Consider the following 18796-nt stretch of genomic DNA (forward strand, 5'->3'; position numbering starts at 1 on the left):
TTCCTTTCCCCTTTGGTCCTTCTAGTTACTTTTGTCTGCACCTGCTCCCTATCGAATAATTAGCCCTACCATTGTTCTGTCTTCATAAACCTCCCGTTCAGTTACTTGCTGGATCCTTGTCATTCCTTAGCTTTATTCCTCCCTAGCATCTCCTAGTTTGTTCGGTTCCTGAGTTTGTTTTCGAAAGATTTCTGATTATGACCTCTATATTTTTACTTCTTCATTAAATTCTGCATGTAATCATCTCTGCCTCTTTAGCTCTGCATTTGGGTCCACAGCAATATCCACCAATCTTGGCATTATTCCAACATAATATATGGAACCGGTTTGAGGTCTGGATAACTGTCATGTTGATGATCCAGTTAGTTACACTCCATTTTGTGAGGTGTTATACTGCCCTCCATTTTCACGTGGCAGCAACTCCAACCCAGATCATGACTCCTCCACCACCGTGCTTAATAGTTAGTAGAAGGCCTTTTTTCTAATATGCTTTGTTAGCATTTCTCCAAACTTATTTATTATTTATTAGTCCAAGGGAAAATGTCAAAAATTTCCTATTTTTTAATTCTGATGCAACTTCGAACATTTTTCACTTCTAGAACCTTTTATATTGTCAAATGATAGACTTCACAATGTTTGGAAGTGATCATCTTACACCCAGTTCCAGATTGCAGACATCAAAATTCACTTCTCTAAGGATGTTGCTGATGCCATTTTTATCTTGCAGTTGTGTTAATCCAGACTAGCAAACTGACAAAATTGGTTTAATCTCAGTACTCTTAGTGATATTGAGTAACTAAAGTGCAGGTGATTATCATAAAGGATTTATTTGGTTTTTCCCATTACTGAATTATATCTTTTTAGGGAGCCAAAAAAATCAGTTCATTTCATTAAAAAAAACATGAACAGCCTAAGAACCATCTGAACGTAGAAGACGTGACATGATCAGAACAACAGTGGCCATAGCCTACCTTCCTTGCAGTCATGATTATTATCATGCAGCATAAACCCAGAGCGGCACTGACATCTGTAGCTCCCAAAGGTGTTCACACATTCATGCTGGCAGCCTCCGTTACCTGTGGAGCACTCATCTATATCTGTGGAGATGTTCAAAATCTGTTGCTGGACTTCAACTGCTTTTCAGTACAGAAAAAATATGAACAAACAGGCTGCTGTAAAACATGCAATAAGCCTAAATTATTCCTCCAGACATGGATATATTTGGTGCTGTTGTGTTTAATAAGTTGACTTATATTTATACTACAGCAACCTCACCAATTAACACTGATGGTAAATATGTGTTTGAAAAATCAAAGATTTAAAGGCTTTTATGCTGCTGCAGTTTTCTACCACTGAGTTATTTTTACACCCAGCACCACCTTCCTGACTCGGGGTCACAAGATAAACGCTAGTCTTTTTCATATTTGTTGCAGCTCCAATTTCTTCCAGCTTTCTATTTATTTCCCTGACTTTCTCTGACTCTTTGCCAAGACAGGCTGCCTGGTTGACTTTTCTGTTGTGCCTTTAGGCTATTCAAGATCTGCAGGATTGCATCAGTACTTTTTCAGATTCATCAAAAGCTCACCAGAGAAGAAGTGGGCCTTGAAGCCTCTCTTGGACACAGTATTGTCTGACTTGAACTCAATCCTCATGTTGTTCTGAAGAGAGGTGATGACGTCAGGTTTCTCCGTGCCGCAGAACTTGCCGTAGATCTTGGAGTCGGAGCTCAGACCGCTGCGCACCTCAACGTAGTCGTACTTACAGACCTGTTCAGATCCAACAGGAAAACTCCATCTTAATAAGGAAAGAAGAAAAATAATGAAACACTACATCCAAATCTGAGCAGAACCTACATCGTTGCCTTCTGTCTCAAAGCCATCAAAGACCAGGGTGATTCTGTACTGAACAGGAGCCACCAGCTGCCACACACAGTTCTTGTTGTGGGGGTACTCTTTGGGCCAGCCTGGGGTGGATAGGGACCCGTTCAGGCTGGTGATGAATCCGCCACATGCAGCTGCTGGAGGGCATGACAGAAGAAAAGGGATTGCAGAAGAAGAACTAATGCATTAGTAAGTTAAAAACATCTGTAGAACCTGTGGGAGTGGTGGCATGGTGTTTGAGCCCTGGAGAGGCCGCAAAGGTCGCTGGTTTGAAACTCAGACTTTCGTTGATAGTCTGAGCAAGACCCTGAACCCCACAATGGTTTACAGTAACAATTTACAGTAAAAAAGGAAATAAAATGCAGGAATCATAATATAATAATCAACATTTCAAATGGAAAAAAAAACAACAACAAAAAAACTGCATTTGAAGTAAAAAACTTAAAAATATCTTTACTGAAGAACATTATGATGGATAATTCAGAGTGAGAATTTTGTTAAAAGCCTAAAAGAGATTTGGATAAATTAGATACATTTCAAACTAGTTTAAAAATAATACTCCAGAAAAAAAGCGGATTTCTAAAAAAATATCAAAACAATTGTTCTTAGGTAAATTCAATTATTTAGACGAATAACATCTTTTAAGTATTTTGTGGGACTGATTTAAACCTAAACAACAAGTTAAGAGATTAAGTTTACTCGTGTTTTTCTAAATGGTGTAAAGAGTCAAAATTCAGTATTATTTTAAGCAAATAAATAAATATAAAATAAATAAATGTATACATTTTTGCTGTCATTTAGTTCTCAAGTTAAGGCTGCAAGAGTACTGCCCCCTTGTGGCTAAAGGGGAAAGTTTCAATCGTTCTCTAAAAAAGGTTTAGATTATAATAAGAGGCCACTTGATAAAATATCATTCTACAGTTTACACTGAGTTCTTTATATAACTGTTGTCACAGTGGAAATCTGATGGCTAAAATACTTGGCTATGATAACAAAGGAGCCTTTACAGTATTGTTAAAATAGCAGAAATGCTATTCTGGGGTATTTTTCTGTAAACAAAATAGTACATATGTATAAAGTGTAAGTGTGGTGTGTACTACTTTCAGAAGCCATTTCCATTTCTTACCAACTGTCCATCAGCATCGCAGAGAACTGGTACCTATCTTGATCTCTTTTGATAAAAAGCAGGGAACACCATGGAAAGGTCACAGATCCATAGTGAGACAATAGAGGGACCTACAAACCATGCACAATTACACCTAGGCCATGTTTTAGTGGGATAAAGTCTCAACACTGAATAAGTTCAGTATTAGGCCTAAATTGCTGCATATCCCGCATAATAAGTTAAAAAAAAGTCTGATAGCCATTATCCAGAGACAAATTTATCCTGTAAATTACTCCTGGAAAAACAAAACAAAAAAAACTAGTAGGATTTCCTGAAATTATCATAAATCTGTTGAACATTGAAGCTGAGACACAAGAAAAGAGTCAGGAAATGTGTCCTTTACTGCAGGAACCTGTAGATCTTGGAGAGCAAACGGTCATTATGCTCCACATGATTAGATGGAATTTTAATATGGATTCATAGATTTATCAGCACAGATCTATATTTTTCCCGCAGTCAATAATGAATCTTTTAGCCACAAATGGCTCATATGACACAACAAGGACACATTCATTGTGCTGCACTTCATTGCTATGCTGAAGTAAAATTGTCAGGGATTCAAAGTTAAACTGTTTCAAGAAATTATGATCCATTAGAGGGATCCATTAGATGGATTATAATTTAATAGTTTAATTCCGCTTTCTGAAATGGATCCTATGGGCAATTTAGATACAAACAACTCAATAGTTATGTCTTAGGACTGTGGGAGGAAAGCAGATGTGCACACAGAGGGAAAACATGCAAATTCCATGTAGAGAGCTTAGGCCAGCACTTCAAATAAGGACCTTCTTGCTGCAAGGCAATAGTGCTACAAACTGCAACACATGGACTAACATTTTCAAATTGATTTAACACTGATTGTGATGCTGCTTTAAAATAAATATTACAAAGTATAGAATTCTGCATTTCTGTATTAAACTGAAATGTTGGTTTTGATGAGACAAAATGTTAAACAAGATGGATAATACTTTTGCAAGCCTTTGTCTGTGCAGTAGATAAAAAAGACTTTCAAATGAGAGAGAAAAGTGTGAGCCTTTATCTCCTGTCTTCTTCAGTAATAACTGGTGTGAATCGTCCTCCACACTCACCCTCACAGCTGCGTTTGTCTGCTGCCAGCTCATAGCCAGGGTCGCAGACGCATCTGTAGCTGCCCAGCGTGTTCACGCAGCGCTGCTCACAGTGCCCGTTGTCAGGTCTGGAGCACTCATCCACCTCTATTTTAAAAGAAAAACTGGAGTAAGTGTTGAACTAAAATCTGGGCACACACTTTGTAGCCGGGAGGAATCTCTGACCTTTTAAAAAAGTGGCAGCAAACCCCGCCTTGTTAACGGAGCCATCAGATACAAACTTCAGCCAGAGCTGGTTGGAGCTGCTCTGAAGGTTCCCTGGCTTGTCGTAGCCACAGAACCGGCCTAGTAACGGGCTGCTGTCAGAACCGCCATCCCTCACTTCCACAAAGTCGTAGGCGCAGGTGTCATGCTTCTCAATCTGCACTCACAGCATAATAAATGAATGCTGCTGCTGTTTGGGATGCATACAGATAACACAACACATATATGTAGACTACTTATGCAACCATCTTGGACTATTTGAATTAAACTACATTTACATACTTGTTGGTAATGACAGAACTTATCAATCAAAATATTGTGAAACATTCTTTTTTTTTTTTTTTTTTTACACATATACGGCATCAGCAAAATACAGGAGTCAGTAATTGTATCTTTTTTTTCCCTCCTTTTACCTCAAATGACTGAAAGATGAGGCCGACTTGAAAACCCTCTGCCACTGTGATCTTCCAGACACACATTTTGTTGGAGTGGTAATCATCTGGATAGTTGGGGGACTGAATCTGACCATTGTCTTGCTTCAACTCTCCTCCACAGATGGCTGCAGACGGGTAAGAATAATGAAAGAATCGAACAACAGAATGACTGCTGTTTAACGTGTGAATATGTTGCTTTCAAATATTTAAAGGCCAAACAAAAGGTAAATAAAGACAAAAGGTCCTGACTGAGCTTATTTTCAAGAATTATAAAAACACAAATAGAAAAAAAAATCTAAATTCTAAAAATTTTTAGAATAAAGGTGTAAAAAATATAGAAAAAAATAAATCTAAATTTAAAACAAAGTGCAAAACTAAGAACAAATAAAAATAAGGATTTTTTTTTTATTTTTTTTATAAAAGGTACTTTTAAAATAACTATTTAAATTCTGGAAATGACAGTTAGACAACAACATCCCAGCAGAGGGCAGTATAACACCTCACAATTTTTGTTTTTATGGGACTAAAAAGAAGAGTATTTATTTAATATTTACACCAGCTTATCTCCAGCAGTCATTTGAAAATAGATTCCCTGAGTGTGTCCTCTGTCTGCCACATGGTACAATAAAAGACATTTTATTCAGTGGTTTTGATTATAAAATAAAAAATTCAGGGAGTAGAATCTTTTTTTTCAATTATTGGTCTGTTCTTACTTTCTAAACATGCAATTAAACCAGTTTGCTTAATGTTTTACCTTCATACAAAGCTGAAAAGCCTTTGCCCACCCAATTGCTGCTGCTTCTGAATTCGATCCAAAGGTGACTATCGTTGGAGATGATCGGATCTGGAATGGTGTCCCCACAAAAACGGCCTGCCAAAGAGATAAAGAGAACATTTCCAGAAAGAATATACTCCCTAATATAATTCATAAAAAAAAATGAAGGACATAAATACAGTTACAGATGATAAGTGGTCAGATTTAACAATTGATTAGTAATTGAAAATAAAAAGGCATCAAGTCGACCTTTCAAAGGAGCCTTTCTCCAGTACCCGTCTCGAACTTCCACATAATCGTACCAGCAGAGATGACTCCTGAAGAGATCCATGGACGTAAAATTAAGGACAATCTGAGAAACAAAGGAGAAGAAGGTGAGCATAACAGCAGGAAAATATACAGGCTTAACGTGTACAAAATTCAAACGAGTTCAAATGTTTATTTCACTTTTTCACCTGGAGTTTATACTAAACTGATCCTGATAACCGGTGTCCTGTTATTTTAGATGTATCTCTACCAAATCCAATAATTAGTTAATTAGCATAAATCTGAAGAATTTCACTGAATTCTTAGGAGATCATTTACTTCGGAGTCAGATGTTGTTTCAGATACAGATTCAGGAACAGTAACACATCTAAGAGCAGCCCTCTACATTTTCTTGTCACCTCTGCAATGATTTTGTATAAATCCTGCCAAATAAACTAATCTAAACTAAACGGTGTGGGTTTAAAGTCATTCATTAAAAACAAGCTGCTCAATGTATGACATTTTCAGTCATGAGAAGTTATGAAACATATAAAAGTATATGAAACATCAATAGGTTGTTACATTAATGCTGATTTTGCAGTTTCTATCCTAGTCAGTTAAATAACAAGCTCATTTTTGCACATCTTGATGTTGCTACGGTACTTTTTTCAAATATCCATTACTGTAAAAATGTCCATAGCTGAATATTGCTTATTCCTTCTCCAGGTGCACAGTTTTATATTGTTAAAACACTTTACAGTACAGTATTTTATTGTTAATCTTTTAACTCTTCACTAGTATGTTATTCCTCTAAATTTTTTTAAGGTCAACATTTGTGTGACCATTTTTTCTATAATCTTTTTGCTGCTGTAAACACCAGAATTTCTCCATTGTGGGACAATTAAGGGATTTTCTTTACTATTTTATTCTATTCTATTCTATATTTCAGGCTATTTATGCATTCAGTTCATATCCTATTGTTGGTCGAATCAATGAATCTTTGATTGACCCCCTGCTCTCTTGTAAAAAAACACTGATGCACTTTTAGCTGGAGTACTCCAACCTGGCTTGATGTAGCTGCACTTGTTGAGCCTGGCTTGGCATTTGTGAAACGGATAAAGCCAGGATGCACTGTTCACACAAGGTGAAGCTGGGCTTCATCTCTTATCCTGTTTTTTTTTTTATTTTCCTTTTGTCAAACAGCCCCGTGGTCCAAAGTAAAACAACAAAGAACCGACAGGAACAAACTCTAGAGATGCATCACTCTCATTCATCTCATTAATACGACTGGAAGTTTTTGACTTAAATTACAAAATAAAAAAAATCTGTCTTTGGATGATTTTAATGCATAGAAAAGCTCTCTTATGCTAAAGTTTTATTTCTTAATGTTATTTTCTTATCCTTTATGCATGCATAAATTCATCAAATAAAAGAAATAAGGATTTTAAAAGAGGCTTTCCCCCCTTTTATCATGATGCAAAAAGATAAACTGGCATTATATATTGGAAAAGTCTTAGGAGTAAAGTCCATGCATCTATTTTTGACAAAATAGATACAGGAATGAAATAGATTAATCACCTTTTCTCCTGGTGTGACAGAAATCCTCCAAACGCAGTGAGTGTAGGCAGAGTATCCATTTGGAAAACCAGGAGAAGAAAGATTTCCAGCACTTTCCTGCAGGCTGTCTCCACATTCTGCCAAAAAGGAAGTAAAAATCACAAAAACAAATGCCCAAAGATAACATTCATAAAGATAGATAATAATTTTGCCATTCAATTTTAAATCTATTTTTCTCCTACTTGCACATTTGTAGAGCTTGCGGGCTTGAGCAATGTCTCCTTTGCTGAGCCTTGTCCTCTGTCCAATGGGTGGCCGAATACCATTGACATCGTAGCGAGGCAAGATCGTGTCCAAGAAGACGCTTCTGTCTCACACAAAGTGGAAATCTGTTTTACATTTTCTTAAAGAACCATTTAGAAGTTAATCATGATACAAAATTAAGGTACATACAGAATAGATGGAAATGAGCAGAGTTTGTTTGGAGATGCTAATGTAATCAACTCCTTCTCCTCTTCATCACCTTCAAGCTTTAAATACCTTGATACTTTTTATTTATTCTGATAATCCCTCTCTGGATTTACTGCCTCCACTTTCGCTCTGTTCCCATGGTGATGAAACCATGAATGACAGGCATGTACAAACAAAGCACTCTGAACGGAGCCGTTGGCCAGTGCCAGTCGGCTCAGCGGGTCCCGCTCCTGAATGCCAGAGGAAAAAAGCCACTCTAGCCCAAATTGTTCAACAAAGCCTGAACAGGCCGGGCCTTTATTTACCTTGGCATGCATCCATGACCCAGAGCCCTGATGAAGTTATGGGAGTAAAACACCAGAGCAGAAGCAGAGAGAGGTAACAATACGCTTGAAACAGAAAGCTTTTTGGTAACAACCTAAATAGATTATTAATGAACTGATAATAAAAGAGGGACAAACATCAGGTCTCTTCAAACCGATGTGACTAAATCCAATATCTCAAGCATGATGTGGAAAGAGATTGATTCTCCTTGAACTTTTTTTGTTTTTTATAGGTTATGTAAGAAACTGAAAGATTTGTGAAGAAAGTGGAGAAATAATGAACTTGTTGACACAAAACAGAAGCATTTACTGTGGATTTTTAAATAGTCTCCTTCCATCAGGAAGGATAAATCTATGCTCCAAACAAGCTTTATACGTTTTTACATATTTTGTTTTGTAAACTGACTGCTTCATCATTTTTCTTCTTTACCTGAACATGTCTTCATTTTCATGATTGCACAGATTTTTATTTTTGAGATAATTTTTATTTTTTTGCTCTTCTGCTATACAGCTTAAATGTTCAAATTTTGCTTTAGGGCCAGTCTTTGCATAGGTTATGTGTCATCAAACTATTTGTTTTTGCCATCGTTTATCCAAATATCCCCAATGATAGACAATACATTTACAGAGAGTAAAATGCTATTTTTTAAAAGTTCTCCCACTTATAAATCATAGAGGGGTCGGACATTGCCATCTTAGGTATATGTCAACATAATCTAAAAAATAAAAAATAAAAAAATCCAGAAATCACAATATATGATTTTTTGACTATTTATTTGTATGATACAGCTGCAAATATATATTTGAACAACTGTTAGTCTGCCTTCTAAATATCCACCTCCACTCCATTATTATCTTTAATTAGATGCACCTGTTTGAGGTCGTTAGCTGCATAAAGACACCTGTCCACCCCATACACTCAGTAAGAATCCAACTACTGACATGGAGAGCTGTCCAAAAACACTAGAGACAAAATTATACACCTCTGCAAGGGTGGAATTACCAAACAGCTTGGTGAAAAAAGTCATTAGGAAATGGAAGAAGCTAAACATGACTGTCAGTCTCCCTGGGACTGGGTCTCCATGTCAGATCTCACCTCGTGGGGTCTAAATGATCCTAAGAAAGGTGAGAAATCAACCCAGAACAACACAGGAGGAGCTGGGACCACAATTTCCTTGGTTACTGTTGGTAGTACACTAACGCATCATGGTTTGAAATCATGATTGGCACGGAATGTTACATTTTCATGGCACCATGAGCCCAGCACCCGAACTTCAATCATGCTAGTGGAGGCATCTTGCTGTGTGCTTGATTCAGTAGGGACAGAAAAGCCAGTCAGAGTCAATGGAAAGACAAATGGAGATTAATACAGAGCAATCCTGGAAGAAACCCAGTTAGAAGCTGCAGATGACGAGTGTCTGGGCGGGGCTTTCCTTCCTAGCAGCAGAGCGAAAATCATCAAGAACTACAATGGTTTAGGTTTAGGTCAAACATATTCACTTTGTATTGGTATAGCAAATAAAACTTTAATAAAATAAGGAAACTTACTACTTGAACTAAAGCACAGAATAGAAAAGTTCAATGCGTTTTAGTACGTCTGCACAAAGCTGCAACAAGTAATCATTAAACAAATTACTCATCACTGGAGAACATGTTCTGTCATGACAGAGTTAAGCGTAGAGCCAAACTGAGGTGAAGACGAATGCTTTAATAGAAAATACTGGAAGAACTTGATGGTTCTGCACAACATCTACAAAAGAAAAGAAAAACTCAAAAAGGTAACCATGCATAGAATACCAGAAGGTGGAAATGGGTATGGTAACAAACTTTCAAGTCATGAATTCCAATGCCAGTGCAACAACCCAACTTGATATTCAAGATGGATGCTACTCACATCAACAGTAGTTAAATTTTCCTACTTGACTGTTGGTAGCAGTTCTTTATTGTGCATGTAGCATTAGGTGAGTCATTCAGGTTCTACTGTCAGTGTTTATAGGAAGAGTTTTGTTGCTGTGTATATGGGAAGAATACTGCTTAGAACAGTGTTATTGCCATTTTTATGGTTTTAACAGTCATTGTAATGGCCTTTAAAAACAATGGTTCACAAGCGAAAAACTGGAATGCATTTATCTCGCAAACTACATCAGTTGAATACGTTATATTGGAGTCCCGAGGATGAGGGAATACAAAATATATACACTGAGGCAGGGGTAGAGGAATGACAAGCAAACTGGAAGAGTTTATTAGAGGGAATGACTTGCAGATTAAGCAGAGAGAGATAAATAACCAGAAGAAAAAGGACAGAAATATAAGAAACCCACAATCTAATAGCAAAAAACTCTAAATAGAGAAAAACAACAAAACACAAAATATGAATTAGTAAGACAAACAACCTATGATGCTAAATACATATAAGTAACTAAAGAAAGTAAGATCTGAAGTTTAGAGTGAAATGTAAAGAAATTATTACAATACATGCATGAAGAGAAGTAAAAACCAAACGCTGCAACAATCATAATGAACTTTATATAAATGTTAGATTTTCAGGTGGAGAACTGATGAATGATGAATCAGTGAGCATTTCTCAGAGAGTTGCTTTTTTTTCATCATGAAATGTGTTGAAATGGAAACAGAATAGTGTATGCTCAGCAAACCCAACTGAAAGGCAGTATAAATGAAAGCTGTTCCATTTAGGTGATGCAAAAGAAAGGTTAAAAAATGAGAACACAGCAACCCACCTGGAGAAGGTGTTCCTTGCATAATGCATGATACTCCCAAAGTCATAGACCTCTCCCAGAGAGTTCACCTCTCCAGGCTCCATCTTCATGAAATTATACTCTTGTCCTTTGGTAGATGTAATCAAGCATCAGCGAGCCGTATGCACAATAACAGAGACATTAGCGTATAGTAGTAACATGGTTACTACCTTAGTACCTGACTGGATGTTGTCTCTGACGATGCTTACGTGCTCGTCACGGTCAGGACGAGTGTGTTCATGCCAGAATCCGATCACATGGCCAAGTTCATGAACCACGATTCCAAATTTATCACAGTTTTTCCCGATGGAGATAGCCTGAGGTCCACCTCCTCTCCTCCCCACATAGGAGCAGCATCTGTAAGGTAGAGATCAGCTTGACTTATTTACTTTATGAACTGGAAAAATGGTTTTAACACGTTGTAAACGAGAAAGTCCACTTCCAAAAATCCTCTGTTCATCAGTTCATCAGGATTATGATCCCTCTAAAATATACCAGACCTCCAGCATACCGCCAGTGTTCTGTCAGACCAGCATACCTATAGTCAATACGCAGTGCAAGACATCAGATTTGCATTTATAACACTGCTTATTAGGGGATAATGATTTTCTAACTTTTTTCTCTTCACAGACCTTTGTTAAACTCATTAGTGAATCTGCTTATTTAGAATGTATCTGTAACTAAATCCCCCCTTTTCAGTTATTGAATAAAAACTTAGACAAAAGTTACTGGGATTTCCACTTTATGCATTCTGTTTTTGAATACTGGTCAAAATGTCAAGGGCTTTATTACCTGTTGCCTTAATCTGTGTCATAAATGCCCAGCTTATGCCCACTATTAGTATTTTTTTGTTTTTATACACAGCTTAGCTCCTGCAGTTCAAAATACACATACCTAACCATAACTTTAACTTTTTGGAAATGTAAGCTTGCACATTAACTTCTTAATAAATGAATCTTGTTCTTATGGAGTATTAGTTTAAAACAATTTCACTGTTGCATGTCATTAATTGATAATCAGTAGTTGCTCTCAATTAAATACTGTGAGGGAATTTGGGATTTCTCTTTTATTAATGTACATGTATCATTAGCATAGAACTAAATAGCAGTAAGAAAAAATACTATAAGAATATTAAAAATTCACAAAAAGTATATTATTAAGAATTGATATCCGCAAATATTATGATTAGAAAACTCTATAATGCCTCTTTAAGGCATTAGAAGAGATACTTCAAAGTTTAATGTTATTTATTTTCTTCATACTCGAAATTTTCAACAATTGCTTAAAACTCACCCGCAAGGCCTGTAGGTAAATAAAATGTAGCTCTCCTCAGTTGTCCTCTCAGTAAATATCACACAGGTATGTTTCTCCCAGTGGCGCATTGCTTGGCGAAATATTGTCCGCTGGCTGCCTAAGAAGGGATTCTGTAATTAGGTTTTGACAGATTTAGGTTGTCCAAGGTGAGCGTTTAGACAGAGGAAAGCCATGAAGGATGCCTGGCTCTCCTCAAAACTCACCACTGAAATTCCTGCTGATCACATATGGGATGATGCCATCCGGCCACAGTCGCTCAGGCCTGGAGGTGGCTGCTCTCTTCTGCCGATTTGGGCTCAAGTTGTCTGGAGCTCGATCATTAGAAGAGGAATTACTGGCTGTAAAGTGCATATGAAAATACAATATATATATTATCTTTTATGTGTCCTGAATAGACCTATTAAAATGACCATCTTCATATAGATACATGTTTTTTTTTCCTACCAACAGATACCTGAGATTGTGTGGTCAGCATGTTGTGCTTCATTGCTGCTCTGGCTGTTTTTAAACATGCGGAGATCTTCTTCATCCAGAGCAATGTCTCCCAAAAAGGCAGCTGTGCAGATATAAAACACACAAAGAAACATAAAATACAAGAGTCTCATCACAACCACACACTTAAATATAGGACACATGGTTAACATCATTCTTACTGATATCTGAAAAGTGATGCATTAATTTGCATCAAAACCCCTTTAAAGAAAATCTAAAGCAACACAAAATCTTTTTTATTAACTTTACATATCTTTATGCTTTTTTTTTCATATAATCTTAAGCAGATTATCAAATAAAATCGTATCATATATATATAAATCTTATGTAGTATATATATTAATCGCATGTAGTATTTAAGACACTAGCAGGAAATAAATAAAATTTATAAATTTAAAAAAAGCTAGTATTCTAATATAGTAACTAAGGGCCTTCTTTATCTAACCATCAGTATTATTTTCATCAAACCAAAAGGGAAGTCTTAAAATTTCTGACTTCTTAGATTACCTTTGGAGATGTATTTAAGACATTGGCTGGAAATAAATAATAGCTAGTGATCTAATTTGGAAAATACAGTCAAAATGTATGCCTCTTTTGTTGAATTAATGCTGTAGTTCTGACAATTCAACAATTTCCATGTTGTTTATAAAAACATAAGGTGAATCAGAGGGAGCTGGAATCGAAGGAGAGGAAAAACGATGATCAAATACATCAAGGGTTACATTTACTGCCTTCTGCATAATGAACGGGGGTTAGAAACTAATTGAGTAACATAGTACCCATGAAGGCTCCAAGTGTATTTAAACTTTTATTCCTAACTGATATGGGAGTTAAATTACTCTTCTTTTTGATTTCTCAGGTTTTGCAGGATTAGCTCCTCAGACACTTAAAAGGCAGAAGTTAATTTTCCTATTTTGATAAACCTTAATATTTAATAAAGAACCTTAATGCTATTCAAACCTTTACTTGTAGAAACAATATTTATTAAATTAACTGAGATTGCATATTACTGAGGGCCTTTTACCGTTGAAAGGTGATGCATAGAATTTATTTCTTAAGTCTGATTTAGGTCCATTTGGATTGCCAACATTTATTTCATTATGTAAATGCATAAATGAAAGTAAAGGCATGTTTTTTCCCTTTGTGTTGTTGATCATATGTTTTACAACACATAGCATATGCAAGCACCCTTTAATTTCTTTGTACCTTGTAAAAGTGACAGTGACATAAAAAGTGAACTTACAGTATTTATAAGCAGTAAAACTCAACTCAAAGGATCAGAGCTTCCTTCTAGAACCTTTTTACAATAGTTGGGTAGGAATTTTGATAGTTCTCTAAATATATAGAACAGGACTAAGTAGGTCAGGTTAATAGGTCATCTTGCTCATATCTTTCCGCTCTGGCTTTAAACACAGTATGGGATGGAAACTTTTACTTTACCCATTTTGTAGCTTATTTTGAGGATTAATTATAGTCATTGTTTCTTTAGAAGATTTGTGAACAAATTCTAAACTTCTCTTGAAAGGTTTCAAAAGTATTTCCAGATACAGTTCTTTACTCATCATGAAACCTATTTTATTAAAAGTACCAGTCTCCCCTGCAAAAAAAACAAAACAACAAAAAACATCTACACAACGTGGCTGCCACTACCATACTTTACAGATGAGATTATATAAACCTGGGAAGCCTCCACCTTTTCCCTCCAAACTTAATGTGTATATAATCATTATTATTATTATTATTATTATTATTATTATTATTATTATTATTATTATTATTATTATTATTATTATTATTATTATTATTTTCATCACACCAAAGGAGATGTTTCCAAAAATTATTTTCTATCTTACTGAGTGTATATACTACAGTAGCTAGTCTGGCTTCTAACATTACTCTTAAAGGCCTTTTAACCCATGTCAATCAGGATTATTTTGGTTCTGGGGTTGATAAGGATATTTAGCAACACATTTGATCCCTGAGGCACAGAACCCAGCTCCTCCCTAAGCAGTAATATGGGCTGAACATTTTTTGTGTTTATCCAATTACTAAATAAGACGGTGAAACAAACTGACTAAATCCTTTAGTTTTTTTTCCCATGTAATCTCATCAAAAACCAGTAGCTGCCCTGAAATACATCCAAATTTTCATATTAATTAAAGTGAACTACTCTGAATTAACCTAACAGAGATCTAAAATCCCATAACTTGGGGCAAACACAGAACATTTTTTATATAAACAGGTGAATTTGAAAAAGGTAATATTGTCTAATATTATTATGACATTAACCAAACATAAATCATTTTGACATTACCAGGAAAGTTTTAGAAAACAATGCATCAGGTTTCAGCTGTATGTACAACTTATATATAGGCTTAAAGGACTCGTAACATTGGAATGTTGGTGTTACTTAGGCACTATTTTTTTTTTTTTTAGAAAAAAGCCCTCTTTTTTTGTCTTGATTTAATTCTCTTCAGAGCTGTTTTATAATAGACAAAAGATTTGAATTCAACTGCATAAAAAAGGCAAAAAAAATGTCTTTATATGACTTTAACAGCAAAAGCACAATATGAAAAAGTTGCCTGAATCAACATTACACCTTTTTTCCCACCCTTACTTTGCTTTTTGATTCACAATAAATCTGCTGTGGTTCTCCGTGTCTACTGACAATTATATTAATTCACAGTCTGTAAACAGTCAAGGTTTAGAGGACCATGGAGATGAACATGAACAAAAGTTAGTAAATCCAAAAGAAATAAAAGGCTTTTATTTTTAATCAAAAGGTCATCTGTATAAAAAAGCTATGTGTTTCTAATGTTTGTCAGTTTGACTTTTCAAAGGAAACTTCTGCTCACTGGCTCACTTGATTTATTCCTTATGAGCACCTTGGTCTGCCATGAGGTTTAACAACCTTTGAAAGTACAAATGAGAGGATGTGGCCCGTCTTATAGCTGCCTTTGAAGTAGACTCAGTCATGCAGAGGGTGACTGTAAATGACTGCCACACCACCCCTGCAGAGCATGCACTCCGTGCCCTGCAGCCATGAGGGATTTCGCCGTCATCCAGCCGAAGAACAGAGCTGGCACGGCCTCTGTGACCTTAGGTCTCCAGGCAACTGCTTTAAAGTGGAGGAGAAGTGTGTTGTGAAAGTTCCTAAAGTCACAAGAAAAAAAAAAGAAGAAAGAAAACGGAAACCAAACCTGCTGGAAGCCTGTGATTACAACAGAACTGAAGGCCATGTTAGATGGTGGAAGCAGGTTGTGTTTAGTTTTTTTCATTCCTAATCAGAAAATGCAAGTAATTGAAGTTTTTAATATATTATTTCTATTTTATCTGTTAGTATTTTTTTTTTTATTATCGTATTTTCTTTTGTCACTGACTTTATCTACATCTGGGCCCAAAATAATTCACACCTTGCTCGAATTAGATTAAAGTGACATTCTAATTTTATAAATGTGTTTCTTCAGACATACTTTTATATATATCAGTATTGACATTTAGAGGAAGCATTAGTGTGGCACACCAGATTTAAGCACCACAAACATGGTGTATCAGACACGCTGTGTGTTAAATACACATGGTGTAAATCACTCTGGCTGGACAAGCTAAAGTGGCCTCACCAAAGTCCTGAGTTGAATCTGATGGAAATTAGGAAAGGGGCCCATATAATCTGGTCCAGAGATGAATAATTGCAAATCTGCAACCAATCTGGTCAGTGAATTTAAGAGGATTTAATTGCTGTACTGCAAATTGAGATTTTTTTGCATTAACTATTGTAAAGGCTATAAACAGTTTTTGCCATGTCAATGCAAGTACTGTAAATGTTAAATTGTTTTTAATACATTGATATTTCTTTTTTTATTTATTCATCATATTTTACAGAATATCTTCCTCATTGTTATTTAAAGAAAAGTATTTCAATGTGCCAAAGGTTGGAAGAATCATGTGAGCTAACTATGAAGTGAGAAACTGAGGTTTCTGCAGATCTTATTTCAAACTTTTTTTTTGCTTTTTATGACAAATAAATATACAGAGGAGGATTAGGGCCAATGAAAAAGCAAAAAAAGTTACCTGATTTTTCAATTTTATTTCAGTATAATATGAGAAAAAAGTCAGAAATCTGAGATTAAAGTCAGAATTCTGACTTTATTCCCATAATAAACTGAAATTATATTTAAAAATCTGTTCAATTCTTTTACTTTTTTCAGTGGCCATAATCCTCTTCCATAGAAATAAAACCAAAACCTCTAAAAATAAAGACTTGAAAGTAACAGTTACTGCCTCCATATATATATATATATATATATATATATATATATATATANTATATATATATATATATATATATATATATATATATAGTCTCATGTTTCCAAGGTTAGTAGCCTCACATACTTTTGATTTAGTATAACAATGAAAACCACACAGTGAGTTGTTTTGTGCTATACAAAACTTTTAGAATTAAGTGTTAAACAAAGATAGTATGATAACTCTCAATTTTAAATATGATTAATTGGTTTTAACTTAGCCTTTCAGGAGTATTTCTCAAAAGTTTTAAATTCACTTTTATTGTAAACTTTACAGTCATATATCATGCATTTATTCCTGCAAGTGTCAAAGTTTATTTAAATCTTATCAGTTTGAATAATAATAATAATAACAAAAAAAAAAAAAAACATCATCCAGCTTCAAACTTTCCAAACGCAGCATTCGTCCACTAACTAGTGATAATATCAGGGTTGAGTCTCACAGTACCAGCTCTGCATGGATCCCTGTAACCGATGGCATCCTCTGGCTGAGGGAAAGGCGCGCCATCAGAGACGCAAAGAGCGCTCAGCAGGAACAGGATGGCTGCTGCCGCAGAATCCATCCTCACTTCTTATTAACTGGAAACCGACGCCGCTGCCGCTGCTGCTGACAGATGATTATTGTTGGAAGATTGAAAAAAAGACGAAATAATGATGATAATAAAAAAAAAAAACGCAGGTGATGAGAGTTCCTTTAAAGCGACACTGGGTTAGAAACACGCGCCTCCCAGCTGCTGCCGCTCCAGCAGTAAATCTAGGCTATATCGTTTCTAAATAAACGTTAAACGTCACTTATTGTAGTCATAGCTCAGGTTCCGAGTGTGCGAAAAAAAAAGAGCCCACATCCAATATTATAAATTTAAATTAATAATCCAAATATCTGTTGAAACGCATCAAATATGAATTGTTCCGATCTCCAAAGTCAGTGTAAGCAGATAGATTTTTAGTCTTTATTATACTTACAACACCTGCAGCTTGCCAGCAGGGTCCATTATGGGAACATCTGGAAATCCTGACGCACCCATTATTGGGGTTGGCTCACACCAGTACGCCCTCTTGAACTGTTTCACAAACCAGATCGAGTTTTACTGGAATAGTGTGTAATAGATACATGGATAATTGTGTCATTTAGTGTTTGTCTCCTCCTGCTTTGTTTAAAATCTCCCTGAATGAATTTTGTCCAAAGGCTCTTTGCCAAATTGTTCAGTCAGGTTGGATCAGGAATGTCAGTGATGCTGCTTTTAAGTTCATAATGGATTACATTTAATTAGATTTCTGCATGTTTGCTGTGTCGCCTACATGGCTTCAGCACCTATCCTGTCAGCAGACGCCTCACAGAAGAGGATTTTTTTATATCTCTGGAAATCACTCTATGTTGATTTTGGATCATTATCCTAATGATCGGGCCTAAAGACGATCAAGTTCCTTTTGTTTTTCTTTCCCAGATCCAAGACACTATTGTTCTAAAATGTGCTGCTGTTTCATGATGACTTGCAGTCTAACAAGGTTCCCAGGACCTTTGGAAGTCATCCGGATACAGCATCACAGCTCCACCATACTCAATGGGTAGGATGAGATATTTTCCCAGTTATTCATGCTTTACTTCATATCACACCCTTCTGAATTGTTTGCTGCCAAAACACTAAATCATATTGTCTTCTCTTCCAGTTAAAGTACAGTTGCAGGTAAAAAAGAAATCCCTGTACAATTCAGCAATACACTTTTGTATTTGTTGGAGAGAAAAG

At 35.8% G+C, this 18796-nt stretch overlaps 1 protein-coding gene across 4 annotated transcripts in view; it reads right to left on the reverse strand.

The window, feature by feature from the left end:
- LOC107092678 (bone morphogenetic protein 1-like) overlaps positions 1 to 18127 on the reverse strand; it is a 22671-nt gene extending 4544 nt beyond the window's left edge. The window contains exons 1-17 of one of the 4 annotated variants that reach the window (XM_015387279.1): positions 18015 to 18051; positions 17500 to 17655; positions 12707 to 12808; positions 12456 to 12590; positions 12232 to 12349; positions 11117 to 11295; positions 10921 to 11026; positions 7631 to 7755; positions 7410 to 7525; positions 5835 to 5937; positions 5565 to 5681; positions 4790 to 4935; positions 4338 to 4533; positions 4134 to 4259; positions 1854 to 2017; positions 1586 to 1766; positions 972 to 1097 (exon numbers count right to left, since the gene is read on the reverse strand). In XM_015387279.1, the coding sequence (XP_015242765.1) occupies positions 972 to 1097; positions 1586 to 1766; positions 1854 to 2017; positions 4134 to 4259; positions 4338 to 4533; positions 4790 to 4935; positions 5565 to 5681; positions 5835 to 5937; positions 7410 to 7525; positions 7631 to 7755; positions 10921 to 11026; positions 11117 to 11295; positions 12232 to 12349; positions 12456 to 12590; positions 12707 to 12808; positions 17500 to 17614 (2155 nt within the window). In that variant the 5' untranslated portion in view covers positions 17615 to 17655; positions 18015 to 18051. Of the gene's footprint in view, positions 1 to 971; positions 1098 to 1585; positions 1767 to 1853; positions 2018 to 4133; positions 4260 to 4337; positions 4534 to 4789; positions 4936 to 5564; positions 5682 to 5834; positions 5938 to 7409; positions 7526 to 7630; positions 7756 to 10920; positions 11027 to 11116; positions 11296 to 12231; positions 12350 to 12455; positions 12591 to 12706; positions 12809 to 17499; positions 17935 to 18014 lie in introns of those variants that run through there. The other 3 variants (XM_015387281.1, XM_015387280.1, XM_015387278.1) reach the window with 3 other exon arrangements.
- Positions 18128 to 18796: the final 669 nt, after the last annotated feature.

This window comes from Cyprinodon variegatus, unplaced genomic scaffold (genome assembly GCF_000732505.1).
Source record: "Cyprinodon variegatus isolate N-32 unplaced genomic scaffold, C_variegatus-1.0 Scaffold390, whole genome shotgun sequence".
Taxonomy (NCBI): Eukaryota; Metazoa; Chordata; class Actinopteri; order Cyprinodontiformes; family Cyprinodontidae; genus Cyprinodon; species Cyprinodon variegatus.